Genomic DNA, 27,648 nt, shown 5'->3' on the forward strand with positions numbered 1-27,648 from the left:
AGTCCAGCCCCATGCAAGTCTGATTGTCTCAGTTCTATGATTCTCAGGCATAACCCAAACCTGTTAAAAATCCACCAAATAAAGGGAAAGCCCCTCCCTCCTCAGATCTGCCAAGTATTTGTCTTGTCCTGCCTCCCATCCCTGAATGCTGTAATGGTGGGAGCAGTTCACCCACTGCAGTCCAGCAGAGTCAGAGAATGGGAACAGTCCAACTCTTTCAAATGCACTTCTTGGCTGGGATACAGCCCACAGCCTGGGTGCACACTGACCCCACAGCTCATAGGCAAAACCACCCGAGAGCACCAGATGCTGCTGTGGGGCATGAGTCAATCCAGGGGCAGGGAGCCTCCCTCCTCTCAGAGGTGTTTTTGCACCTTGGCTCCTGCTGAGCTCCTGCACCCTTTAATTCCTGCGAGGGCCGAGAGCTGCTCTCCTCATGCTCACCCATAGCACAGTGTTTCCACATGAAACTGCTCATAGAAATCCACTTTATTTGGTCAAAGACAAGTCAGTGATGGAGAACATGAAAACCTAGCACATCCCCAAGTGATGTGCTACCTCTGCAAACACCGAGCAGCTACAGACCACGCTTGCCTCACGGCTTCAAGCACCTGGATAGCACCTCCAAGCCAGCCCTGCAGAGCCAATGGCTGCAGTTAACCAAGAGCAAGGCTAGATCAGCCCTTTACGGGCTGACAGAACACACCGAAGCTCAAGCAGCTGCTGCAGAGCGGCACTGGGTTTCTCTCTTGGACCAGCAGCCCTCACCAAGGCCAGCACAGGAGAAAGTGCCTGTTGGGGTCTGAGGAGTCTGTGAGCCCCAGCTGGGTTGGGGGGGACTGTTCTGGGGTGTCCCCAGCACAGTGAGAAGCAGCAAGGCACCCTGCGCACTGGCAGGAGCAGTACTGGTCCCCCAGCCCTGTTCTCCAGCCCTGCTCCTGGGCTGGAGCCACCCAAGCAACCCTGGAGCGCTCTGGAAGCAGCACAGGACAGGGCACAGCCAGTCCCAGCTGTTGCTTGGCTGCAGACATGACAACAGTGGTTTTATCCCTTAGGAGAAAGAGGATCTTTCTGCAGCTCAAGGCAACCCTGACCACCTTCCCCCAGTCGCTTCTCTTAGCTGGATGGATCAGGAAAAAACAGAGGAAGAAGTGTAATCAGATGCAGGATCCGGGCAGTAGGACGGAGTAGGACAGAGGGATACGTGATGTGGGCAACTGCTGCAAATGTTGCCCTGGTCCCCTCCGAGCCTGGACTGCAGGGGCAGAGGGGAGAACAGAGAGTAGATTGCAGGCATTAGAGCCCCTGCAGCAGCTGCCGACATTTTCTGGTGACAAGAAGGATCCTGGGGGGGTCTCTCCAGGGACCATCCCACTCAGTTGATGGGCTCGTACTCAGAGTAGCGTTTCCTCTGGGCAAAGAGGACCACAGAGCTGCCCACCAGGAGCATCACCATGGGGGTGCCCAGTGCCACAGCTGTGATGGAGATGACGAGGGGGGAGAAGGTGTCCTTGGGGGGCTGCCCAAAGCCCAGCAGAGCAGACCTGCAGGAGGGAATGCGACAAATCAGCCGTGGAGATGGGGATCAGCTGTGTCCCCACGGGTGGAATATCTGGGGCTTTCCACCCCAATAGGGTCAGATAGAGATTTCTTGTCAGGATCCCACATGGGGCAGAACAGGGTTTCCCAGAATGGGGGAGGGGTGAGGGAGTGCGTAAATAAACTGCAAAACTCCTTGTTACAGGATCATAGGAAAACATAGACTTTTGAAAGGAGATAGTTATCAAACAGAAAAACCCTCTAACTCAGCAGTTCCCCAAACTGCAAGTTATTAGTGGCTGGAAGAGTATCATTTCATGCACAACAGACCCCACTCACCAGCTAAGGTAGTGCTTCTCCTGGTAAACCTTTCCATCCTCTCCCCCAAAAGAGATATTGATGGCACTGATGGTGTAGGTGCTGCCTACACCCTCCCCAAAGTAGGCGTGGACAATGCTGGACACAGGCAGGGTCCAGTTGGCTGCTTGCAGCCCGTGAGACCGGCACTGGATGCTGTCCTCACGCCTGGGGGTCTGGGAGCCGTAGGCTGTCGCCTTCCACTGCAGGAAGCTGAGCGTGGAGCTGTCATTTTGGGACTCGGCTACCAGGGAGAGCATCTGGTGGAGGGAGAGCAATAGGCAGTGAAGTGAGGGCAGGAGAGGGTCTTCATGCCAGGGTGAGCCATAGGTTGCCCAGGCTACTTGCCCCAGATCCCCCTCACCCTCCTTCCTGCAGCAGGGGACATCCCCAAGCCCAGTGTTCACCCCACACTCACCTCGAAGATGGTGGGAGTGTACTCGTCGTCAATGGAGCGTGCCGAGCGCAACTTCTGCACCACCCCTATCTCCTCCACCGTGGCCACCTCCAGCACAAATTTGGAGCTGTTGCCCCGCAGAGCCACCCCAGCCAGGACAAACTCCACCTTAGAGCTGTTTGCTGTGTGCAGGAGGCTAGGCAGGGGCCCGTCACGGCCACTGGCCTCATAGGCTGTCACCTGCAGGGGACATAGGTCAGAAGAACAGCACGATCACCAGTTGGGACACCCAGGAGAAGGTGCTTTGGACATGATACTCACTGTGTTCCCCCTGTAGCATCCCAGTGCAGTATACACCCCCTCTCTGCCCCTGTGGACTTACCCGAAATGCCAGGCTGCCGTTGGAGAAGCTGCCACTGGGGTCAGTGGCCGGGATGCCTGTGAACTCAGCTGTCAGGGCCGTGTGGTTCAGGGTGTGATTGATGCTGTCCCAGGAAAAGTTGGACAGGTCGTACATGGGGTAGAAGAGTTCTTCCAGTGTTTTGGCCTCACTGTATTCAAACACCTAGGGAAAAGGAAGGGGAGAGGGGCCAGGAGCCACTAGCAGGTGCTCTGGACACCACCGCTTTGCGCTATGGTCTACGGGCTGCCACGCGCCGGGCTGCCACTGCCACGGGGAGAGGAAGGAGACCAAAAAGGAGCTGCCTTGGCCAAACATCTCAAGGCACCATCACAGCTCAAGCTAGAGACAACCAGGGTAGCACACACAAGGGACCATTGTGCTGCAGGTGGGAAAGCTGCCGACTGACCTTCTCGGCCCCAAGCAACCCCCTGCACCATGGGGCAGCTCCCCCGGAGCAGGGCCACCTTCCTCAGTGGTACCTTGGTGAAGACAACGGCAGTAGAGTAGACAACACTGCTGGGAGGGTCAATCCAGATGGCACCCGCAGGAGTAGGTGAGAGGAGCTGGGTCCAGTTGATACCCAGGGTGCTCCTCCTGCTCTCCGTAGCCACCAGCAGCACTGTGGGGGCCCCGATACTGCTCCAGATGTAGTGCAGGGTGTCACTAGGTCCCACCGCCCGCACGTGAAGCAGGTTGACAGAGGAGTTGTTCCAGCCAGGGTTGTACTGCATCGACACCTGCAGAGGAAGGTCTTAGGGGGACTCGGTCCTGCCCAGCGCAGAACAATTCCAAATGCACAGCTTCCTGACAGCAGGCAGCCCCCAGATGAGGGCACGTGATCTGCCTCAGCTTCCCCGTGATCTTTGCAGGCGAGGAAGCCCTGCCACAGCCCAAGTGTTGCTAAACAAGCTCAGTCAGCATTTCACATCCTGTTTCGGAACAGCTTTCCGGCAACTTCCCTGCCCACAGCCACGGTTCTCCCACTGGATCAGGACACAGTGGGGAGATGAGGGACGGAGGCGGGTGGCACCGGGATGTGTGGCAGCAGCACAGGGGTTGGCGGTACAGGGTCCCCAGGATGGAGGGAGGGGACAGGTTCCCTCCAGCTCCAGCCGAACCCCGGGGTGGGATTTGCTCGGCGCGGGGCACGGAGACCCGAGGAAGCCCCTTCTCCTCCCTAAACCCCGCAGGCTTGGGCCACAGTATCGGCATCACCCGCGGTCGGGTCGGATCTCGGGGCAGGGGCTGCAGCCCAGGCCCCTACTCCGAGCAGGATCAGGCGTCCGAGGCTTCGGGGCGCTCTGCGGGGGAAGGGGGGGGGTTACGCGGGGGTCTGGCCCGGTCCCCCACACGGGTCGCAAGCGGAAGCAGCGGGACGAGCCCCGCACCGGCGGCTGGAGACCACGGCGGCGCTCCGAGACCCGGCGCCCCCCCGCCCCCTCCCGGTCCCGCCGCCCCGCTCACCTGTCGGCGGCGGCCGCCACCGGCCCCTCCCTGCCCGGTGCCCCCCCGGCCGCCCGCCAGCAGCAGCAGCAGCACCAGCACGCTCGGGGCCATGTCGCGATTCCGCCCGCCCCCCCTCACGTGACCGCTCAGAGACCTCCCCCCGCCCCCTTAGAAGCGCCGCGCGGGAGTCTTAAAGGAGCCGCCGCCCTTCAGAGAGGTTCTGGGAGTGGAGAGGGGATGACGCCAGCGGCCGCGGAGCCGGGGGGGTGTCCCGCCCCCCCCCCCCAACGGGCGGCCCCAGCCCCGCACCCTTAACCCGCCCAGAGGCCCCTGGCAGCACCCTCTCCCCTCCTTCCTAACCCACCTTAAATGCACAGACTGAAATGATGCGTTTTCTTTTTTGAGGCAAACGGTCTCAAAGTTTAATTAATCCAGAGACTTAAATTAAGCATCAGTATCTCCACCCAGAGCAGGGGCACTTAAATGACACGTCAGCCCTTTCCCCCACCTTCGTGGGCTTTTTTTCTCCCCCTCCCTCCCACAGACTTTAGACAAACTTTTCCCCAGCTCCGTCTCAGTCCGGGGTCACTTCATCCAGCTCTTCCATAGTCGGAGGTGCCTGGTTGTTCCCAGCAGTGCCTCGGCCCCTCTTATTCCTGGGCTGCCTCTGGTGCAGCAGGCTGCTTGCTTTGATCATCACCCTTCTTTTTGTGCCCCGAAACAATGTCATCGATACGGAGGAGGAGAACTGCAGTCTGGGGAGAAACCCCATACCCAGGTTTAGTCAGGAGCTGATCACAAAGAATAAAAGCCAATCTAGCTGGCTTTCACACCGTTAATTAAATTATTCTCTCAGCATAGCACGTGGTAACACAGCACAGCGGAAAAGACACGATGCCCATCAAAGGCAGGTGGGATCAGTCAGTCCATGGCTCTGGCACCTGCCAGGGACGCCCCGTGGAAAAGGGGACACCAATTATTTCTAGCTGTCTGACGAGAAAGGGACAGAGCCTCCCTTCAAGAAACTGCCTTTGATCTAACACCAGCGAGCAAATGCTTAAAACGTGATCTTTTAACAAGGGGAGGGCAGCTTATGCAAGGCCACTCAGACAATCCAAAGGGCTGAAGCTCCCAGGGCCACTAATTGGATTCCAGCACATTGCTGGCACTGAACTTCCCACAGTCATGGCTCTGGCTGTCACTTGGAGCAGCCCATCCTTGTGAGGCTAACTAGTCTGCAGAGTTTGCAAAAAAAGGTGAGATGGAACACAACAAGTTTTAGCCACAGGATCAAAAATCAACCCCTCTGAAAGCCCAAGTATGGGCTCCCATGGGTGCTGCATCCCTTACCATCACACCTCCTGCGTTAGCAAGCTGAAACACCAGCACACACCACACTCAGTTTGCGCCGCTTACCCAAACATTCAAGTGCACAAGTAGTAACATTCCCCTCTCCCAAGAGATATGCTATGGAGGCTCTTAAATTTCCCCCCTCTCTCCTTACCTCTACTGCTGTTTTATAGGTCTGCAATTTGACTGCTAAAGGCTCCCAGATCCCCAGGTCCTTCATATCAACTAAGGCTCCGGTCTCACCATTCACTCCCCATGTCTGGCTGCCTTCCTGAGTGTGTTTTGCCTGTAAGGAGAAAGACAGGTCACCACCAATGCAGTAAGACACAAAATTCACTTTCTGGAAATTCAGACTGACCATGGGATCAGGAAAATAGTAAAAGGTCATTAGAATTTTTTTGATTTATACAAAAGCATGTTACTGAGCACCACCTGAAACCTGTAATTATATCAGAAGTTAAGACTTGGAGATATTCTCTCTCATGCCATCCAACCTAATCTCAAAGAAAGATTTTGATTTTGTTCACCCTCAGAGTTTTACTGTTTTCTTTTTAAACTCTGGTACCTCAAACATGCTATTTAATTCCATGTTCATGCTTTCAAATTTGACATAAAACTTGGGTAAAAATGTTTGCAGCCCAGCTAATGCAAAAAACCCAACAACAGTCTTTCAATCACCTTCAACAGATCAGTTACTTCAACACAGCTTTCCTTGAAAGCCTACCGCATCTCCTAAAAAGCTACGCCCTCAATGGCCTGACAAGCTGCCCCCGCAAGGGCACTGCTATGGAAGGACAAATGATCTCAGCAGTAGGACACAGCAGGAAAGGGCTGAATCTCTTCAGACGATCCCGTGCCACGTGCCTTACCCTGAGTGAGGTCAGCACACGGATGGTACTAGCGCCACAATTCTGGATCAGCGTTCGGGGAATGACTTCCAGAGCCTGGGCTACTGCACGGTAGGGCCACTGCTCCACACCCGTCATGCCTTTGGACTTCTCTGTCAGCGCATGGGAAACGGCCATTTCGGTAGCTCCCCCTCCTGGCACCAGCTGTGGGTCGATGAGGACATTGCGACACACCTGCATGGCATCCTGAAGGTTGCGTTCCACCTCCTGCAACAGGCATGAAAGCACAGATTTATTGTTTGCAGGGAACTGTAGCACACCACCAGCTGAAAGCACAGCCCACAGTCTGCTGGGCTGGTTTCTCTGCATTATACAAGTTTTGCCTTCACTGAACAGTACAGCCCACAAGATGGGAATTCTACGTCGCTCCAGAACCCAGGGGAAACTTGTGCTTGCTTCATTTGCACACAACAGCTGCTCAAAAGTAAGAAATGACTTACTGACACCAAGAAAGTGGCCAGGATGGGAGGGGATGCAGAACATGTAATAACTTACTGCTAGGATTTCCTTGCTGGCTCCACGCAGAACAATAGTGCAAGCCTTGGGGTCTCTGCAATCAGTGATGAAGGCAAAGTACTCATCTCCTATTTTTTTAACTTCAAAGAGCCTGGCTCCAGTTCCCACATCCTCCTCACGCAGCTCATCTGTGCGACTCACAATGCGAGCTCCGCAGGCCCTAGCGCACAAACAACAGTCAAGTTAAATGCTCACAAGTAAGAACTGGGGAGAAAGGGTGAGGTAAGAATGAAAACTCCATGCCATAGACAGCAAGAATGGGCTCCAGTGAAGAGACAGCGTTTACCTGGCAATCCTGTTGTTGTCTGTCTTTCTTACTCTGCGGATCGCGGTGATGTTGGCTCTCATCAGGTAGTGTTGGGCCAAGTCTGCAATCAGGTTTGTGCAATTTTATTGATGAATTGGCAGGATCATGACAAACTTTGTGTCTTTAAAGTAAAAAGGGTTATGGAAAGAAAAACCTAAATGTAGCTTCTTAACCCAAGCTGCAAGGCAAAACTACAATGCAGCTTTCCACAGTTTGCTAGACTCATCCTCACTTGTGTTTTGATATCATTTCCAAATGCTGGAAAAGCAAAATATTATCCTAAGTGTCCATGTTCACAAGGCAACCTCAAGACCCAAATTCAATGCCTGCAATGTAGAACCATCTGCTAGGAAGCTAAAAACCAAACCAAAACCAGGGTCATGTTCAAAATCAGGTTGGGGGGTGGGGTTGTGTTTTGTTTTGGTTTTCTTTTTTAAAGTACCAAATGGTGCACTTAACATAGCATGAACCTTATTAAGATGAATTGGACACAAAGAAGGATCACGTGTGTTATTACCAGAAATTCCTTTTTCTGTGATGACCAGATCTGGCTTGACTCTCATCAGATCCTCGCAAATCTGCTGAATGTATTCTTCCTCCATCTGCAGGATACGGGCAAAGTCTTCCTCCCGCGTTATTTCAATATCAGTCTGCACAGAAAGAGGTGTAAGTATCTTACTGTATTTCTCCCAACCCTTCACCGAGTTAGACACAGATCCCCTGGCTTGAGTGATCTTAACTCCTCCAATGTTGCCTGGGGAAGAGTTGAGGAGAACTACACAATGAAAAATACCGATCAAATAAACTGTGACACTGTGTCAGTTTAACATTAGTGTTAATTAAAGCACAGAAATATTTCTTTGACTCTTGATCATCGCTTAAGATACACAAATCACTGTAGCTGCTTCAGTGAGTAAAAGCAGTGTAGCCTCAGTTATATTCTTCTACCTTTTTCCCCAGTGTACTGACCCCACAGCAGAATTAGCCTATATATGCAAAAGGTCTCTGAAAGGCAGAACACAAAGAAAGCCTTTTGCCACTCACACTTTCAACTATCTGTATTTGTTCACTTTACTAGTCTTAAATCAAAAGTTGCTGACATCTCTAACAGGACTTGCTTTACCTGGCTCTCTCCTTTTTTGTACTCTAGCGAACAATCCAGAAGGACAATGCGTGGATTCTTAATAAGGCGACGCATTCTGGGATGAGTTACATCTTTATTCACCATGATTCCACGCAAAACACAGGAGTCTTCACTAAAACCACCTGGAATCTGACAGACACAAGAAAGGGAGAAAATGAGACAAGTCAGTCTGCTCTACAAAAACCTGTATATCTGTGCTCCTGAAACTATCCATCCCATGTACCGAAAAAGGAAAATTCTCCCAAGTAACCATGATGCATCCAGGTCACAATCTGTGTTAATTTTAAGAGCACTCTGACTTAGATTAAGCAAAAAGCCATGGAAGAACTTGAGAAACTGCTCACATCCTATTGCCTGGCAACATGTGTTTGGAAGATGGAAACCAAAACAACTTAAATGACCTTTTTGACAAACATTCTAAAAGAGTGGAAATAACCGGCCCACTTTTCACTGTAAACCAGCAAGGCTAACAGCACTGACAAAAATATCTTCAAGGGTTATGTTGGTGGACTGCAGATCAGTAGCACAAAATTCTTCCCACTGCATGCTAGGAACAACTGGTTCAGAATAAGAAAGGGGCACGCAGATAAGAAATGGTTCAGGACATACTCACCTTTTCTACTTTTGCATATTTTTTAATATCAATTTCCTTTCTGCCATTTTCTTCAAACTCCACAGTCTTAACAGCATCAAGAGCAATGCTACAGGCCAAGTCAGACCAGCGGTTTATTGCCTTGGTATTTATAGCACTCTTTATTATTTTAAGCATCATCTCTTTGTTGTTCACGTCCACTGGAGTGCTGACACAAAGGAAAAACCAAACAGTAAACAGAGTAATACTCCAAGCTACAATCTATTCATAATCCCATTAAGTCCCTCTCCAATTACATTTAAGTTACATTTTACTAACATGATTCCCTGAAGAATCATCTTTAAGCAGTACAGAAACCCCATATCCCTTCTCTTCAACTCCCACCAGCTCATACTTACCCAATTTTCTTTAGAATACTGATCATGTCATCCAGAGCCTTACGATAAGCCCCAATGATCACAGTTGGGTGCATCTGCTGTTCAAGGAAGTGTTCAGCAACAGAGAGCATCTCTCCGGCTAAAAAAAAACCAACAAAATCAAACCATCAAAATTCCCCAGATAAGTTAGTAGAACAACCAACAGTCAAGACAGGAGAACAGCACACCAGACAAAAAGTATCTGCTGTCCACATAGAGAACTCTAACGGCATCTATACCTTACTTTATACTTAACTGTCCTTATCTGAGGGAAAGAACACAACTTTCCAAAACATGGAGCTGATCACCTCAGGTGATCTAATGAACCTAGCATTCTCTTTCATGGGGGGGGGGGGGGGGGGGGGGGGGAAAAAAAAAAAAAAAAGAGTTGACTTTTAGGGTTGGTAAATAACAAGTATCTGTCTCATTAAGGCGTACTTACTGGGCTCTGATGAGCAAAAAGGGCGAACTTCAGCATTAACTCTTTATAAAAAGTATGTCTTATTCACTCTCCTTACCAAGGATAATTACAGATGTGGTCCCATCTCCAACTTCTTCATCTTGAGTACGGCTAATCTCTATCATTGATTTTGCAGCTGGATGCTGGACTTGAATCTGTACAGGAGCAATGGGTATGTTTTTGTTCCAGAATACTAAAACTGAAACTTCATTCATCACTCAATGGAACAAATACCACACCTTTTAAACAATCAAAGGCATTCTGCCCAACTATAGCAAAGATTTTTCTTCCTTTTTGAGACTGAAAATAAGCTCTCACCTTTCACAATATTACGTCTCCCATGGTTTTTCAGGCATTACGATTTTTGTGATGTTACTTTAACAGCACTTGCACCAGGAAGATGACTATAATTTTTTAGTCTAATTATCTGGCATTGTAAAAGCAAGTATCTACTCATAAGGTTTTGATGCAAGTGATTATAGCTACAATTACCATACAGTTTACAGCAGTCTTGTAAAGCCTCCATGAAAACTTACCACCCTGGGATCAAACCTACTCTTCTGAAGAGGTTTGCTGGAAATATTTAATTCCACACACCCCCCCCACCCCCCCAGTAAGCACCCTTTTTGGTACTGCTGTTCAGTACTTGCTGGCTCTCAAGTCAAAAGATGACATAATAGTTCCATTGGCAGCTATGTAACTGTATCCTGGCAGATTCCGACTCACATGTTAAGGAAGACAATCCTTTAGGAGAAACTTACTTCTCTAAGAATAGCATTGCCATCATTGGTCATCACAATCCCACCCATGGGGTCCAAAAGCATCTGCAACCAAAGAGAAGCAATATTTGCACTGAACTATAATATGTGTAGCGTTTCTAGTCAGTATGCAGCACAGGTATTTCAACAAAAGTTCCTACCTTCATCATAGCTCTTGGTCCTAAACACGTTCGGATAATGTCAGCAATAGTCTAGGAGGAACAAAAGAAATGAGGCAATACAGGAGGGCATCAGAAAGTCTGAAAAAACATAGTCTATATGAAATAAGCAGCCACTGCAAAATTTAAGTGACCCAATGACTCTGCAGTTGCTTAGATGCAGAAGTTAAGAATTGTGTGGGAATGAGAATACAGGGATTATAAGAGCACTGGCACGACACTCAATTATTATTTAAATTGGCTATCAAAATTTATACACTTTCAGATTTTGCAGGGAAAGAGGTTTTGGTGTTTTAAACCCCGCCATGTTCAGTTACATTGCACCCATTATTTTAACACCGAAAATTCATTTTCTATGCTGCTTCTACTCTGGATTTGTACAGACTAGAGAAAACATGTTTCAGATCCAGTTTTCCTTCTTAAATATATAAATACATCTATATATATGCACACATACTATAAAAAAAAATAATCAAAACACGAGAGTACAGTACCTTAGCAGCAGTGATGTTTCCAGTCTGGACTTTTCTTCCAGACTCACGTTTCATATTCTGACCTAAAGCGCACAGAAAAAAATAAAATATTAAAGTACAAATATAACTTTAATCTGATCTTACTAGGAAGTCCAAGACTGAAAAAGTGATACTGACAATACATCAAAGACAACCTCTCAGTCACACACACTTGATATATGACCAGTTCTAAATTAAGAGTTTACAATATAAATATCACAGCCACTATTAAGAAAGCATATAAGAGTTTCAGCGAAAAACAACATTCCTCATTATAACAGAATTGATTAGCATCATAATTCAACTGAGACAAAACTTTGCAACCCTGAAGTATAACCTATTCCCCAAAGAAAATCAAACGGCAGTGACTCACTAGAATCCGCTACATCCCACAAAGACTATGAACTGCTGCACAGTAGTTTTCAGTCAAAAAAAAGTTACAGATGCTCACTCACAGTAAGTGGAACACTGGTTTAAAATTAAGTTTTGTACATCAGTGTTGCTGGGCCTTTGGCACATTAGGGTGAGTAGCCATTGCTGTATCACAGGCTCACAACCATGTTTGGGGACTAGCTGTCAAAAGGGTCTGCCCTAAAGAATATCTAGGCTTGGTGCTGCTTTTGTTTTATAAAAAGCTTAGACTGGATGAGCATCATTTACTTCAGGAGCAGATATTTGTGCATATCGATTTATAAGACAGAACAAAAGAAAGCTACAGCAAAAGCAGCACAAAGAATAAGGTAAGCAGGCCTATAGCAAAGGGGCCCTGGGCTACAACAGCCTGCCTCTTAGATTAATGGTTAGCAGACCAGATGGAGAGCTAAGAATGAGAAACCCACGCAGAACCTCTGGGTTCCCCCCGGGAAAGTCTCATATTGGAGGCTGGTGAGAGAATCACAAAGTGCAAGGGGTTCAAAGGGGGCGGCACAAAGCAACACGCTGAGAAACACACGAGGAGAAACACAGCTGAGAGAAGACGAGATCTGCCAGGAGAGGTTTAAGGAGGAGCGGGGGCTCCGCTACCCTGAGATCTCTCTCGCAGGGAGCGAAGTGGGGCCGCAGGCGGGGGGGGGAGGAGGCACGGCCCATCAGGACGGGGCAATGCCTGCGGAGAGCCTGCGGGGACTGAGGAGACGCAGTGAAGGGGGAGCTCAGGGCGTGCCGGGGGCGGGAGCCGGGATCCAGCGGAGCGGAGGAGAGGCGGGGGGGTGGTCCCGGCCGGACCGGGGGTCTGGGAGGCAGCGCCCGGCCGCGAGGGGGAACCAACATGGCGGCGAGGAAGATGACAAGCAAAGGGGGACCCCCTCCTCTGTCCTCCGCTCCCCCCCCCACCTCCAGGAGCCCCCCCGGGGGCCGGGCCGGCCGGCGGCAACACTCACTGAGCACGAGGACAGGGCGCGGGCCCATCATTGCGGCGGCTCAAGCGCGGCGCCCGGCGCGGAACCTTCTGGAGACAGCGAAGGCGAGGCGCACACTCCGAGAACTGCCGCTTCACCCTGCCCCGCCTCCCGCCCCGCAATGACCAATCCCGCACCGCGCCGCCGACCCGCCGTCCAATAAGAAGGCGGTGCTCCTCCTCCTCCTCCGCCTCCCTGGCGCTCGCAGCAGGTTCGGTTGAGAAGCGAGGCCCCAGCGCATGGGGCCGCGGCGCGTTGGGCGGGGCCGCGTGGGACTGCGCATGTGCGGGCTGCCGGCGCCGCGCGAATGGGCGATGCCGGGGGGAGTCACTGCATGTACGCAAAGGGGCCGGAGGAGCAAACGTTGGGCGGTCGCATGGGGGACGCTCTCGTGCCGCGCTCCCCGTTGCATCTGGAAGGTACCGCAGCCGGGATGCGGCGGCTCCACCGGTGAGCTGGGGCGCGGATCGCGTCTCCGAGATCCGTCTGTGGAAGGGAAGTCCTCAACGCCCACCCCCCTTCCTGTCAGCGCCGTGGTCTCGCCCATCCCGCGCCGCCGCCGGCTGCCACGGTGCATGCTGGGAGGGACAGGTCCTGAGGCCGCGGCCGACCCCGACGGCCTTACCCAGCCGCTGCTCTGTCCCACCGCGGCCCCTTCGGCGTCTCAGAGGCAGAAGCGGAGCTGCCTGGTGGGACCTGAGACCCTCCCAGTGCCCCGGAGGCTTTGGTTTTCGCCTTAGAGTCCTCGGCCTGCAGCTGAGGCATCCCCACAGCAGCCATTTCTGTCACGGTGCACTTCGACAGGCCCCTCCAATTGTTCAGCGTTAATTACAGGGAAAGAGGGTGCAAAACCAGTTCCGTTTGCCCTTTCACAGCCAGTGCACCTAGAAAAGTTTTCAGCTTGTCTGATTTTTTTCCCCCCCTTGAATTGTTCTGCTCAATAACAAGGCTTTGTCTACTTCCCTCATAATTACTTGCTCTCTTCCAGCTCCCATAGACCCCCCCCCCAACTGTTAGCCAGGAAGAAAAATACATAGAAGTAGGTTGGATGCATTAACCTCTGACAACCAACTGCTACTTGAGTACGGTGCTTTGCAGAGAAATTCAACCCTCTTCTTTGTAAAAAGCTCTAAGCTTCTTAGGCCAAGGACAGGTATTTTCTCAGCGTTCGTGTGATGGAGTCCTAGTCTATCCTGGCACTGCAGCAAACCCTGCTGAGGTGTGGGGGAGAGAAGCCCAGCCTGTGGTTATACTGCCTCAGTGTACATCAATTTAAGCTCTGTGATGCTTTCCGTAGTCCGCAGCCTGGATAAGCTCTGCGTGGGTCAGCAGGGAAAGAAGAAAGTGGGTGTATGGAGAGCTATTGGCAAAGACTGGGAGCAGGGAACTTTGATAAAAGAAAGAGTACGAGGTGGTACATGGAGCCAGCGGCTGGGACCCTGGAGAGGTGGATTCATGTGCTGTGTGGATGCCCCATCTCTGGAAGTGTTCCAGACCAGGTCAGATGAGTCTCTCAGCAGCCTGGTCTAATGAAAGGTGTCCCTGCCCATGACAGGGGGGTTGGAACTAGATGATATTTAAGGTCCCTTCCAACCCAAACCATTCTACAGTTCTATGATCTGTGTGTGTGAGGAGGAATATGTGTACAGAGGTGTGGATTTGTATACTTCCAGAGTTCTGCAGGCAACTGCCTGAGAAACATGGAACAGGTGACCTCTCAAGGCTTCCTCCAGCACTGAAAATCGGGCCCTGTGGCTTTCTCTTTTGTTACTGGTTTTGCAACAGGGAGGTCAGGACATTTCCTAATCTGTCGGAAACAGAAGGGTGGAGCATCTCTGGTGTGGGGTTAGTTAAGCAGAGTGTCCCCAATACACGAAGGTATAGTTCTGGGGTCTGTGCACTAGGAGAGGCATCCCACCTGACGTTTGAGGAATTTGACACTGATCCTCCTCCCTGCTATCCTCCTCTTCTCCCTCGTCGCTTTACAGAGCCTCTATGCAGTTGGCAGGACTGGTGAGCTGGGTGGAGCTGCTGGCCCTCCTCCTCTTAGGTGTGCTGCTGCTGCTTGTTGAAGTGCTTTTCCGAGCCATGGTGGTCATTGGGCTTCTGCTCTACATGCTTGTCACTAACTGAAGACAAAGTGGGGAGGGCGCCTCTTTTTCCCCTTGTTCCCAGAGCTCTTGAAGAAGGCGACAAGAGGAGAATCACACCGACCTCAAGAACAGATGGAGAGAAACGTAAGCGGTAGCCAAAGGAAGAGGGGAGGTATGGCTGCCTTCTGGCTTCCTATGTTACATCCTTGCTTGGCAGCTTTGTTGTCTTCACTCCCAAAGCAGTAACTTCAGCAATGGGCCTCCACCAAACCCAAATCACAGGTTCAGGCTGCTTGTCCCCTTCCCCCTAAGGGGAAGCCGAGTCCTGCCAAGGTGCATTCCTTCAGCCTGCACCTCCCAGGTGCAAGCCTGTCCTGCCACGTATCAGAACCCCAGCGAGCCATGCTTGAGGCTCCAGGAGCTGCCCTGCACGGGGCGGCTCCACTGCGGGGTCTGGGGTAGGGCAGGGGGCGGGGGGCAGCGCTCTGTTCTCCCCCGGAGGGTTTGGAAGCGGTATTTTTGGACTAAAAGCTGGTGTTCTGCAGACAACTGCTTCAACCCTCTTCCCCCGGAGGGAAGCCCCAGAGCGGCACGAGACCGGGCAGCGGCCGGAGAGAGGGGCTCTGCGCAGGCGCGGGGTCGTCGCCCCCCTCCCCCCCCACTGGCGGGCGGCCTAAGACTACATTTCCCAGGGTGCCGCGGGCCGCCGCCGAGGCGCCATTTTCCGGTCTGCCGCGCTTCCGCTGCCTCTGCGCTGACACGGCCTTCCGCGGGGCAGGGACGGTGAGGGACCGGGGGTAGTTGTAGGGCGGGGGGCTTCGTGGGGAGGGTCTAGGGGTCGGGGAGGAATCCGTGAAGGGAGGAGCTTGGTGGAGTGTCTCCTGATTTCTGGAGGCGGGGGGTCCTGGGAAGGGTCTGTGAGGGTGGCTTGGGGGTGGGTTTTGAGGGGATGTGAGGGGCCAGCCAGGGTCTTCTGCTGGAGTGTTGGTGTCTGGGTCTCCTGCAGGCAGCGGTCGGTGAAACTGGGCGGTTCTTTGGCATGGAGCAGTATCTCTGAGCTTACCTTTGGGTCTCTGGGCTGTGCAGGTGTTTAGGAGCAGCCTAGAGTGGAAATGCTGGAGTAAAGACTGTGGCAAGGGAGTATTGAGGAGAAGGAAAGGTCCTGGGGCATAGAGAGTGGAGGCTCTGGCATGTGAGCAGTTTTTGCATTTAAAAGCACTAACAAGTTTCCTAATGGGTTGCATATATAATCACGGTGTTTCCTTGTCCGCTCAGCAGGGCAGCTCCATAGGTGCTAGGCTCAGGGGAACTGGGACACGTGGCCTGAAGCAGGGACTTCTGGGGACCAAAAGGTCACTGGAGGGAGTTGGTGGTACCTCAGTGGCTGGAAATAGGAAAGAATAACAAATGTTTGAAATGAGGAGCTAGTACTTTCTGATAAGAACAGAATTTGATGGGAAGAAGAGCTAACTCTGTTGTACAGCAATTAACTGGTAATTGCTAAAACTGGTGAAACTGTTAATTGCCAAAGCTTTTGCTCTGAAAGTTACTAGAAGAGGCTTTGTGGTCTGAGACCTTTGCCAATTACTGAGTTGTGATAAAGGGGAGTGATACTTGTTGAGGCTTTGAAAAGGGAGAAAACCGTTGTCTTTTCTTCCATGCCTGCTGATCTGGGACACTGCTGTGCCACTTCCTACATCCTTCTAGGAGAGTGTAGAGGTATTTCAGGGGCAGTTGCAGACTTGTGTGGAACCATGGTAATTTTCTGCCAGCTTGTGATAATCCTTTATCAATATTGCTGTGAAGTATACAGGTGTTCATGTCTTACTACACATGAATGCCTGAATTGTCTTGTTTAGTTGTCCTGTTTGTGTTCTTTTTGTAATTAAATTATCAACTACATTCCATTTTCTTTTGCTTCTAGATGAAGCTCCTGGTTCTTGCTGTGTTTGCCCTGTTTTATGTGGCCCACTGTGAGGAAGGTGCCAGGCTCCTGGCCTCCAAATCTCTGTTAAACAGATATGCAGTGGAGGGCAAGGACTTGACTTTGCAGTACAACATCTACAATGTTGGCTCCAGGTGAGTCTTGTCCAGGCTTCCGATACTGACCAGGAGCAAATGTTATGTGTGTGCGTGTACAGGGTATGAGACTTATTTCTAGGCTCCATGATGTGCTCTTACCTTTGCTCCCCCTAACTCTGAGCTTACCAGCAGTGCTTGAAGGTTTGACCCTGCGATTTGCCTTTTTCTTCCTGTTCCATTGTCCCTGCTTTCATTGTTTCCTGATTTCACCTCGTGGCTGCTGTAGCTGTTGGTCCAACATGGTGTAGTTACTTTTGTGTCTTGTGACACTCTGCTCCCCATGCATGCAGCCTCCCTTTCTTGGCTTCTTGAGGTCTTTTTCATGTCTGGTTTCCTGTCTTTTTTGCAGTTTCTCTCAGCTTTGCCTTCCTCTTTCTGTGGTCTCCCTGCAATACATCTTGACTCTCCTCCCCATCTTCTATTGGTGACTCTTTATGTTTCAAATACCAGTTCTTCCAGCTGCTGAATTGCCAGTATGGAACTGTCATCCCTCTTTGGTGCAGTCCCCCGTGAGTAGAATGACAAGTCTAAGATTCTCTTCTCATCCCTTTCTTTGTTGCCTTTAGTGCTGCTTTAGATGTGGAGCTGTCAGATGATTCTTTCCCCCCAGAAGATTTTGGCATTGTCTCTGGGATGCTCAATGTCAAGTGGGACAGGATCGCTCCGTATCTTTTCGTGTTTTGAAATTTCTCCCAACACTCCTTCTTACCCCTAAGCATCCTGTAGCTCTCCTGTCTTCAGTTGTCACTGAAATTCCAGCATGCCAGACCCTGGGCAGGGTATTGAATGCAAACCTCTGGTCTCCTTGAAGGTGCTTTGTTTAAAAAAAAAAAACAAAAAAAACAAAAAAAAAAAAACAAAAAAAAAAAAACAAAAAACAAAAAAAAAAACCAAAAAAAAAAAAAAAAGAAAAAGAAGTTCCTTGCAAACAGGGCCAGGTCCATGTGCATGTCATCTGCTGGGAAGGAGGAGCAGCTGGATCAGCCTTGGATGGGTCTGGATGTCTGTAACCACAGAGGACTCAGATCTGTCAGCAGGACTGACTTTTCCACCTCATTTGAGGCTCCTTACCCATCTCCTCACTTTTCTTCCTCTGAATTGCAACTATTTTCCTTAATTTATGGCTCTCAGAGCAAGTAATGTGTCCCACACTGTGGTTCTGCGGCCTCTCAAAGCTGGTTACTTCAACTTCACCTCTGCTACCATCACGTACCTGGCACAGGAGGGTGGACAGGTTGTGGTGAGTTGACTGTTTATAGGATCCTTTCCCAAATCGGACAGCAGATGATGCACCTGACTGTGCTCTTTGAGCTGCTTGTTAGGGGATGATGCATGTCCCTGCACTCTTATACTGCACAGACTCTACTGCAAGAAGGAAAGGTAGCAAATGCTATCTTTTTCCCCCTACCTTTTTCAGATTGGTTTCACTAGTGCTCCTGGGCAGGGAGGAATCTTGGCTCAGCGTGAGTTTGACAGGAGGTTCTCCCCTCACTTTGTAAGTACCTTTCAACTGGTAATTGAAATTGCACTGCAGCAACTGCAACCCAGCACAGCGGCTTTTTGCCAGTTTGTGTGTGGTGTGTTTGGTTTGCACTACAGTCACCTAGAAGTGGTGTTGCAACATGGATTGCAATTAATCGGTATCAGTTGTCCAGAAGAGTATCACAGAAAAAGCAAAGAGTTTTATCCCAGGTACCCCTGTGAAGGAGCTGGCACTGTGGGATTTGAGCCAGAAGCTTTGAGAGTAGAAGACCTGATGGCTGTAAGACTCATCTGTACATGACTTGTTTTGACTTTCTTCTAACAATTTCTCCTTCTAGCTGGACTGGGCAGCTTTTGGTGTGATGACCCTGCCCTCCATTGGGATCCCACTGCTGCTGTGGTACTCAAGCAAGAGAAAGTATGACACCCCCAAAACCAAAAAGAACTGAGCAAAGTCAAATGCCACCAGCACCTCAGAGCTCAGGAAAGAACAAACATTAACGCACCCGGAACTGCAGGTGTGTTGGGATCAGCAACAGTCCCCCCTGCAAAGCGCTGCCTGGGCTGTGCTTCAGCCCTGTTGGCAAGAGGGAATCAAGTGCTTCAATGGCAGTGATGTGTTGTCTTCCACATTTTAAAAAAGAAACAAGCAAACAAAAAAAAAAAACCCCAACCGAAAAAATCCCCAACTCCCTTGTCTGCATATTTGGAGCAGAGACCCATCACTCCATTGCAGACATAGTGCCAGCACGTCTGTGATGATACGAATGTGTTAACATCCAGAGGAGTTTGCGGGGCGTGCAGCCCCGCAGTGTTTCTGACATCGGTGCTGCCTTTGGGGCTCCTTTGGGGCTCTGTTGAGCCAAATGGGTCTTTGCCTGCTGCAGTCTTCTCAAATGTATTAAATCTCAGGGCCCTCTCCTCTGAGTGCTGCCTGCCTTGCTGAAACATTGGTGAGAAGCAGCTCTATCTAGTGACAAAAACGGGTCTCCTTTTGAGAGATGCTTCTTAGAGCTGCTGCTTTGCTAAGTGGGGCACGGGAGGTCCCTGTAGATGCTTGTTCTCTAGGAAGCCCCATTGCATTTTGCTGAGCAGTTAATTGCTGTGGTTTTGTTCTTTCTGGTTGCTCTGTTAAGGGTTGAGGTACTGAGGATTTTGTAATAAAATGAACACCATGAAAGAAGCCTGCCTTTCTTTTACTGAGAAGTCCTGGAGGCACCTGGCTGCCTTCAGAAGCAGCTAATGGGCATACAGTCAATAAAATAAATCGCTATTGATAAAATAAATGGAAGAGGGAAAGAAGGGCCCGGAAGGCCTGGTCCCTTGCACCAGCTTTCCTGACAGCTCCAAGCCCTAGTATAAGATTTCTCTTCACAGCTGTAAGTAAATGTGGCTACATGTTGAGCATTCATTTGTGCTTTTCCTGCGGGAGGGGTGGGGGCCTGCAAGTGGTGAGAGGTGGTTGATTTCTGCCCTGGGCTTTGGGCAGGGAGGCAGTGGCTGTTCATATGTGGCTGTGCTCCTGGGGCACTGTGTGGCTTGGTGTGGCCAGTTGCTGGAGGCCAGGTGCCCACCAAAGCCGCTCTCAATCCCCCCACCTCAGCTGGACAGGGGAGAGAAAATATAACAAAAGGCTCATGGATCAAGATAAGAATGGGGACGATCATTCAATCAATTCCTGTTACAGGCAAAACAGGCTTGACTTAGGGAAAATTAACTTAATTTATTGCCAATCAAACCAGAGTAGGGTAATGAGAAATAAAACCAAATCTTAAAACACCTTCCCCCCAGCCCTCCCTTCTTCCCAGGCACAGCTTCACTCACAAATTCTCTATCTACCCCCACCCCCGGCAGTGCATGGGTACAGGGAATGGGGATTGGAGTCAGTTCATCACATGTTGTCTCTGCTGCTCCTTCCTCCTCAGGGGCAGAACTCCTCACACTCTTGCCCTGCTCCAGTGTGGGGTCCCTTCCACAGCAGACAGTCCTCCACAAACTTTTCCACTGTGAGTCCTTCCCACGGGCTGCAGTTCTTCATGAACTGCTCCAGCAAGGGTCCCTTCCACAGGCTGCAGTCCTTCAGGAACACACTGCTCCAGCGTGGGTCCCCTGCACGGTCACAAGTCCTGCCAGCAAACCTGCTCCAGCATGGGCTCCTCTCTCCACGGGGCCACAGGTCCTGCCAGGAGCCTGCTCCAGCAGAGGCTTCACACAGGGTCACAGCCTCTTTGGGGCATTCCCCTGCTCCGGTGTGGGGTCCTCCACGGGCTGCAGGTGGAGATCTGCTCTGGTACCTGGAGCACCTCCTCCTCCTCCTTCTTTACTGACCTGGGGGTCTGCAGGGCTGTTTCTCTCACATGTTCTCACTCCTCCCTCTGGCTGCAGTTTCTGTGCCCACTGCAACTTTTTTTCCCTTCTTAAATATGCTATCACAGAGGCACTACCACTATTGCTGATGGGTTTGGCCTTGACCAGCATCAGGTCCATCTTGGACCCAGCTGGCATTGGCTCTATCAGGCATGGGGGAAGCTTCTAGCAACTTCTCACAGAAGCCACCCCTGTAGCCCCCCCCGCTACCAAAACCTTGCCACACAAACCCAATACACCACTCAACAGCACGGTGCTGACAGCTGAGAAATCCTGGGCCGTGCTGGAGCAAACACTGTGCCACTGTTACCAGAGCAACATTTCCAAGCCAGGATTCCTCACGTCCTCACCCCAACCTTTGCTGCCGCTGGTTGCACCCTCTCTTTCACCTGGCGAAGGCCCTGGGGCACGCTGGAGTGCATCTGGGAACTGCCCGGGCATTGGAAAAGCTCAGTGAAGGCCCAAGGAAATTCCAGAGTGCAGCTGGGCCCTGGAAACACCTGGCAAAGGCTCCAGTGAAACTAGAGGGAAGCAGGGCCCAGGCTTTGCTTGTGCACTGGCAGGGCCCTGCTGTTCTCTACAGTATCCCAGAGGTTTCACCAGGTTTTTCTGATGCCTGTGTGGGGCCCTGCTGCGTTCCACAGAGCCCCTTGGCATTTGCTGGGCTTTTCCAACACCTGCTTCAGTCCCAAGTGCCCTGGGGGTTTGGCAGGACCTGGGCTCTGGCAAGGGCGAAGGTGAGGTGGTAGAGCAAGCGCAGAGTGCAAGTGTTGGTGGGGCTGTGAAATGGCTGCCGAGGGAAGGTGAGGGCCAGCAACAGCTTTCGGTCTCGGCCACTTCCCTGTGGGAGCCCGAGGTGGTGAGTTTTCTGTTAGAGCTGACAAGAATGAGGAGGCTGGTGAAGGTGAGGTTCTGCGCCTGCTCTGCCAACTAACTTGCGTTATGCCTTGTTCTATCTTTTTACATACCAATTGGCTGCTATATAAGATCAGCTGAACTAATGCATACATAACCACCAAATTTAATAAGCCTAACAAATCATACTTCAATGGTCTCTTAAGAAGTTTTTCCCTAACCATTCTTTCATGTCTGGGAGCCTTCCACACAAGTTAAAAAGGGTTTTTTTGTGGGTTTTTTCAGGTATTTCATGCAGTATTTGAAGTTTACCTCAAATTTTATGTATGTCCATTTCTATTTTCTGATCTTGGTCTGCATCTGTACAGCAAGTGGTGTATACATGTACCTTTCTTGAGTGATAAGGATATAATTTAATGCCACTGTTTTGCAGGGCTATCCAGGATGTTTGTTTTACCTTGAAGGCTGAAATAGCATTACCCATCTCTTCATTACAGTAGATAGGTTTATGACAGCCCTTTATAATTCTGACACTCCTAGCCAGGGGAGAAATGTTTGTGCAAACTGGTGGAAGCCAGTTTGCCAAATATTTCACAAGTGGATTTTGCACAGAGCATTTTATACTTTGCTTGGTACGCTGGGGTAAGTTGTGCCTGTCATTCCAGAAGAGGCCTGGATGTATCGAATTATCAAGGAAAAAAAATATAAAACCAAACCAATCCTAATGTACAGGTGTTAATCCAATTAACAGACAGCATCTTAGAGGCCTTAGAGCCACATACCCCCAATAATCCTGAATTCCTTAAGGTTTTATCATATAACAATTCTTATGAGTTAGTGTATGACCAGTAATAACATAAACCCAAATGCAAAATCCCAGAGTAAACAAAACTACAATTTCTAAAAACAATCGACAGGTTCAGATGATAATAACAGGGTCATTAAAGTCTATTTGCAGGGTTGTAGATGGTACTTCTGTTGACATTTGATCAAAGCAAGTTCATCGAGATCACCCAGCTCTGCTGTGACAGGTGATACACTCTGCGTTGTGTTTGAAGACGGTGTGACCCTTTTACACTGGGAATTGTGGCTCCAGCTGAGCAGCCCTTGCATGTTATTGTAGGATTAGTAATTACCAGTAGCTGAGCAGGTCCCTTCCAGTGCAGCTGAAGGGTGATTTTTCCCTGGTATACCTTCATGTAGACCCAGTCTCTGGATTTCAAGGAGGGACAGACTTTAGTAGTGGGTTCTGGTAAAAATTCTTTCAGCTGTGTGTGGAAAGTCCTTAAACATTTCATTAATACCTGGCAATATTTTAGGAAAGCATTATCCGTTAGTTTTAACTTTGACTGCATGGGAGTTAAGGATGTTGTGTAAGACAGTCCCATAAGACAGTCCCATGGGTCTGCCTGTCAAAATCTCATGGGGTAACGGCCCATATTTTCTATTCACAATGCTTCTCGCATGCATCAATGGGAAAGGTAAGGAGATGGGGAGCCAAAGGAACCTTAGTAGATATAGTAGATATATGCATGTAGATAGGAACTGTTTAGTAATTATCTAGCTTATAATGAAGTTAAAGAAATTTCAACAGAGGTAGACATGGCCCAAGGGGATGAGAGATGATGTTTAGCGTTTGCATTGTTGAGGCTGGCTGGGGCAAGAGATAGTCCCTGATAAGAAGCAGAAGTCGACCCCAAGAACCAGCCAAGACAGGCCTTGTGATTTGGATAAATGCCAAGGAGCGACTGAGTCTGTGCAGGGACAGAAGGTTAAGAGTTCACCGCGAAGACATCCAGCCTTCATCTTCACGACCCCCGACGACCACCACAAGGAGGCACTGCGCAGGCACAGTTGGGAAGAACTTAGGGAAATGACTTATTGGAACTAATTTTAATATGAAGCGGGGATAGGTCATGCCTATGTATAGGCGTATTGCGAAACTCTATGTATATGTAACACTTGACTGTATAAATTTGAAGCGAACTGCCGAGTCAGGCGTGCACGACTTTGGTGGGACTGCCCCCCATGCTGCCCAGCGCTGAATGAACATACCTACTTTACAATCTCACTGATTACGGAGTCTGTTTCAGCACGTCAGTAACACATCCAGATATTTCAGGCCAGTTTCTGCACAAATTCTTGCTAACTTGTTTTTAAAATCAGAGTTTTTCCTCTCTACAGCCCCACTGGATTGGGGGTGATGGGCAAAATGACACTTAGGTTCTATTTGTAGGGTTGCCCAAATTTTCTGCATTACTTGTCTTGTAAAATGGGTCACCTATTGCTGTCTAGATTTAGGGGAATATTAAACCCATGAATTAGTTCTCTCAGCATTTTTTTTGCAACAGTTGTTTCATCTGCATGTTTACAAGGACAGGCCTCCATCCTGAGAACACATCTAAAATGACAAGGACGTGCTCAGAATTATTGCATTTAGGCATTTGAATAAAGTAAATTTGCAAATTTACAAATGGTCCCCACAGTTTAGGGTGTACAGCTATACTTGTCTTCTCCTTCTGTCTTACATTACTTTGTTGAAAAGTTGTCCTAACAATATGAAGATTCAAGAATTTAAACAGTACATTGTTAGCAAGCTTCCATCATTTACACCTTAATTTCTGACAAAATGAAAGCCCCTTCCTGATTGTTCAAGCTATAGAACTATTTGATTAATTAAAAATGTGTATGAATTATACAAATGCTAAATTTATATGGACTATTAAAAAAAAAGAAATCATATTTAAAGTTCTTTAACTTTCCTTTTTCAGTGTTGGCTGTATCTTCAGATATACCAATGTTTTAATGCTGTAGCCATTAGCTCAGCGACTTCATTAAAGCACTCTATTGCTCTCATTCCATTCAAAAATAATGTTGAGAATAGACAAATAACTGAAAGTAGGCACACAAGAAAAATTTGGGGCAAACCAATAAAAAATTTGGAGCAAACTAATAGTGTCATACAGCTGCAGTCACCCCCTCTTTGCTGGTGTAAGCCACTGAGTGGGTCACACGAGCACAGAAAGGTCTATCTGTTAGTCTTCCCAAAGCCATTTTGCCTGTGGTTTGCTGTAGGGAGCTGTAAATCACTCCAGCCAGGCTCAGGGCAGGGGATTTCCTGCCTCTTTGGGCTGTTGTAGTACAATTAGTGGGAAGTGATAAAGGGAACGATAGCTTGAAACCAGGAGAGAAGGTTTTTTTCAAGCAATAGGGGAGCTTTCCACTTCTTTAGTATCTTCGCAGGAATATCTCTTAGGGAGAAATCCCTGGGCATGTCACAGAAGTTTGCGCATCCCCACCTTCTTCATCATTAAAATCCTAATCTCAATCAGTGCTGGCTGAGGATTTAGTTTAGCTCATATTCCGTATGAACTGTAACTTTTAAAGCAAAGTTCCTGCTGCTTTGGTGAGTGAGCCTGGCATCCCTGGCTCTCCGGCAGGGGGTTATCTTTTGGAGCTGGGGTCTATCCAGATAAGAGAGTAAGTCAGGGACAATGTTCAATGCTGAGTCTGAGAAACAACATGGAGGATGGAGTGGAGTGGAAGCACCATGGCCAGGCTCTGTGATATCACCACAGGGATGCAAACTGGATGGTACTATGGAACTCAAAACCACAGAGTTGTTACCCTGAGCCAGTCCTGAACCAGCAGTTTTCCATTTTCTGTCAAAATAATGTCCTCTGGGTGAACTTAGCTCATTATAATATCATTATAATACCAAAACACACCTCCATCCCAAAAGCTACCCGCCTTCAAGGTGCGACCACCCCTCACTGAGCATGCGCTCTGAATTTTCTCTAGCATATACCTTTAAAAGTAACATGAGGAGATTTTATGCCAATCATAATAGAGGTATGTATGACTAGAGTCACTCAAGCTCCACCTAAAACTAAGAAACATAGTATAAAATGGCTTAAGAGAGGAGGAATGTTGGGGAAGATACCATCATAGACAAGTCAGGAGAACATCGCTGACTTCTGGGATCAGTCGATGGGCTGAACCTCTCTTCCCCCCACAAAGGGATGCCTGTTGGGTAAGATTCAAACCCTCGGTTATACCAAGTGCTTCCCCAGGAAACTTAGAAATCTCTATAGAGTTTTTCCACAATTTAACATTTTTGTAGTCGGCTGTATTATTCGTATTCTTGTTATGTGAACATGCTTTGCAGACAGTGTATTTATCACCAGAAACCCAAAAGAACCTGTACTCCTGTTGCTTTAATAAACTGTACTGGTCATTCGAATATAGTTGTGATAGTTTGTTGAACGCAACCAAACTTCTTAAGTCTGGCCATGATAGTTCATTGAATGCGACTAGATTGAAAGTACGTTATGCTACTTGTGCATCCACAATGGTGATAGTTCAATATATGTTGAGCGCGACTGGACTTACAGTGCTGAATTGAGCATCACTCAGAATTTAAGCCTAGCCGCCCCCAGCCCCTCTGGTATCTGAGGACATGCTGGAATGCAAGGGGTTTTATTTTCCGCCAAACTTCTTTACCCTTTAATGCAACAGAATAAAATTGGTGTAGTCGGCAGGATTCCCATGGATACAATTCTGCAAAAATATAAATGTGCCCCTTTCCAGGCTGGGAATGAATGGGCTCAAAAGTTTTGGAAGGATGAAGAGAAAGTGGTAGGACACACTGAGCGGTGTCAGGCTACGCAAAGGATTAGAGTAGGAAAAGGTAAAGGTGTTATTTGTGTGGTTTTCGGAGCCTTTTTATCTTGTGCTCAGCAAGTAGCTAAGGAAGTCCCTGCTCTCAAGCAAATTTATGCAGCTTTGAAATCGGAAAATGAGATGTTGACATCCTCATTGGCCTTCGAGAGGGAGACAGGAGAAAAACTAGGAATCTGAGTTGATAAACTTGCGAGTGAGAATAATCATCTTAAACAACTGTTGGAAAGGGTGAATCAGCTGTTAGATAAACCCTGAATATTCTATAGCAAGTATATTACAAATATTGCTTTTCAAAATCTATGCTTAAATTACTGTCATGACCTTTATTTGACTGTGAATGAAATCTCAGGCTGCCATTATACTCATAATCTCTTTAGACATAAACTGTTGCCCAAGTCTGAGACTAGGCATTGATCCCGCTGCATCTAGACTCTGACAGGAGTTTAGAACGCAAGGGGGTCTCCTCTGAACCTCGTGACTCAACAGGAGGGTCTCCCCTACCTTTCTACATTCCTGGTTTCTGTACAAATCATGAGAAATCAATTCTAACTCGATTTTTCTTTGTATCTTTCTCTTTTACCCTGTTGCATCTCTGGTCTCTGTACACATAATTTTAGTTTGATTGTAACTTACTTTTCCTTTGTACGTTTCATCCATATATTAAGTAATAGAGTGAATCTTGCCATCAAATTCTGTGAAGTCGCACTTTTATAAATTCCTGTTGAATCAGTTTTGCTAATACCCTTAAAGGTGATTCTTTAAGCGGTCCAAACCACTCCTTTTCACAACAAATTGGCATAGTCAGCAGGATGGCAAGCAGTATCACTGATTACTTACAAAAGCATGGAATAAGTTTGAATCCCAAATTTTCAGAGGATTGGGCTTGTGGTAATTGTCATGACTGGAAATCTGTTGAAGAACAGCTAAAACTGGCCAGAGGCAATATAAAAGGTGGAGAAAAGGGTGGAAATGATGCCCCTGTAAGCTCCCCATCCCCCTGACATTGTGCAAATTAGGAAACTAATTCTATCCCCTGAAGAATGGGATGGAAACATATGGGGTGACCCCAATAATAGCTATGCAAGGGGAAATAATCCTCTGTCTCCTTTAGATCCCCCCCAAATATGAGGCCAGGTCCATTATAAAAACAGAAGAAACCACTGGACCTCAGGGTGGAGCAGGAGATTGTACGTGAAAAACAACCCCATTCGATCTAATCAGATGGCCAATTTGTAAGAATGCTATGGCCATAAGCCAGGCGAAACTGAAACTGAATTGGTTAAGTGTTTCACAAAGACTCATGAATCTGGGTAGCATTTGCGATTGTATAATGCCATCTACCAACTAGGTAATAGATGGAGTGGAGATGGCTGCCCCAAAATTAAAGCCTTTCGTGTATCTGCTA

The 27,648-nt window shown here is 48.9% G+C and overlaps 3 protein-coding genes across 3 annotated transcripts; 1 reads left to right on the forward strand and 2 right to left on the reverse strand.

Annotated features, from left to right (window-relative positions):
* Nucleotides 1–465: 465 nt before the first annotated feature.
* On the reverse strand, nt 466–4,262 carry GLMP (glycosylated lysosomal membrane protein). The gene is made up of 6 exons (XM_075040955.1): nt 4,161–4,262; nt 3,176–3,433; nt 2,676–2,858; nt 2,315–2,533; nt 1,879–2,156; nt 466–1,544 (listed from the first exon to the last, which is right to left on the reverse strand). The coding sequence occupies exons 1-6, from the start codon at nt 4,251–4,253 to the stop codon at nt 1,376–1,378; spliced, it is 1,200 nt and encodes a 399-aa protein (XP_074897056.1). The 5' UTR covers nt 4,254–4,262; the 3' UTR covers nt 466–1,375.
* Nucleotides 4,263–4,533: 271 nt separating this feature from the next.
* CCT3 (chaperonin containing TCP1 subunit 3) lies at nt 4,534–12,831 on the reverse strand. Its single transcript, XM_075040956.1, has 14 exons — nt 12,664–12,831; nt 11,267–11,328; nt 10,755–10,805; nt 10,597–10,659; nt 9,894–9,990; nt 9,358–9,475; nt 8,981–9,167; nt 8,347–8,496; nt 7,741–7,873; nt 7,203–7,284; nt 6,896–7,076; nt 6,362–6,607; nt 5,647–5,778; nt 4,534–4,897 (listed from the first exon to the last, which is right to left on the reverse strand). The coding sequence occupies exons 1-14, from the start codon at nt 12,692–12,694 to the stop codon at nt 4,793–4,795; spliced, it is 1,638 nt and encodes a 545-aa protein (XP_074897057.1). The 5' UTR covers nt 12,695–12,831; the 3' UTR covers nt 4,534–4,792.
* A 2,624-nt stretch (nt 12,832–15,455) lies between these two features.
* SSR2 (signal sequence receptor subunit 2) lies at nt 15,456–19,058 on the forward strand. Its single transcript, XM_075040957.1, has 6 exons — nt 15,456–15,557; nt 16,699–16,853; nt 17,423–17,521; nt 17,988–18,096; nt 18,274–18,351; nt 18,677–19,058. The coding sequence occupies exons 2-6, from the start codon at nt 16,699–16,701 to the stop codon at nt 18,785–18,787; spliced, it is 552 nt and encodes a 183-aa protein (XP_074897058.1). The 5' UTR covers nt 15,456–15,557; the 3' UTR covers nt 18,788–19,058.
* The last annotated feature ends 8,590 nt before the right edge of the window (nt 19,059–27,648 follow it).

This window comes from Buteo buteo, chromosome 11 (assembly GCF_964188355.1).
Source record: "Buteo buteo chromosome 11, bButBut1.hap1.1, whole genome shotgun sequence".
Taxonomy (NCBI): Eukaryota; Metazoa; Chordata; class Aves; order Accipitriformes; family Accipitridae; genus Buteo; species Buteo buteo.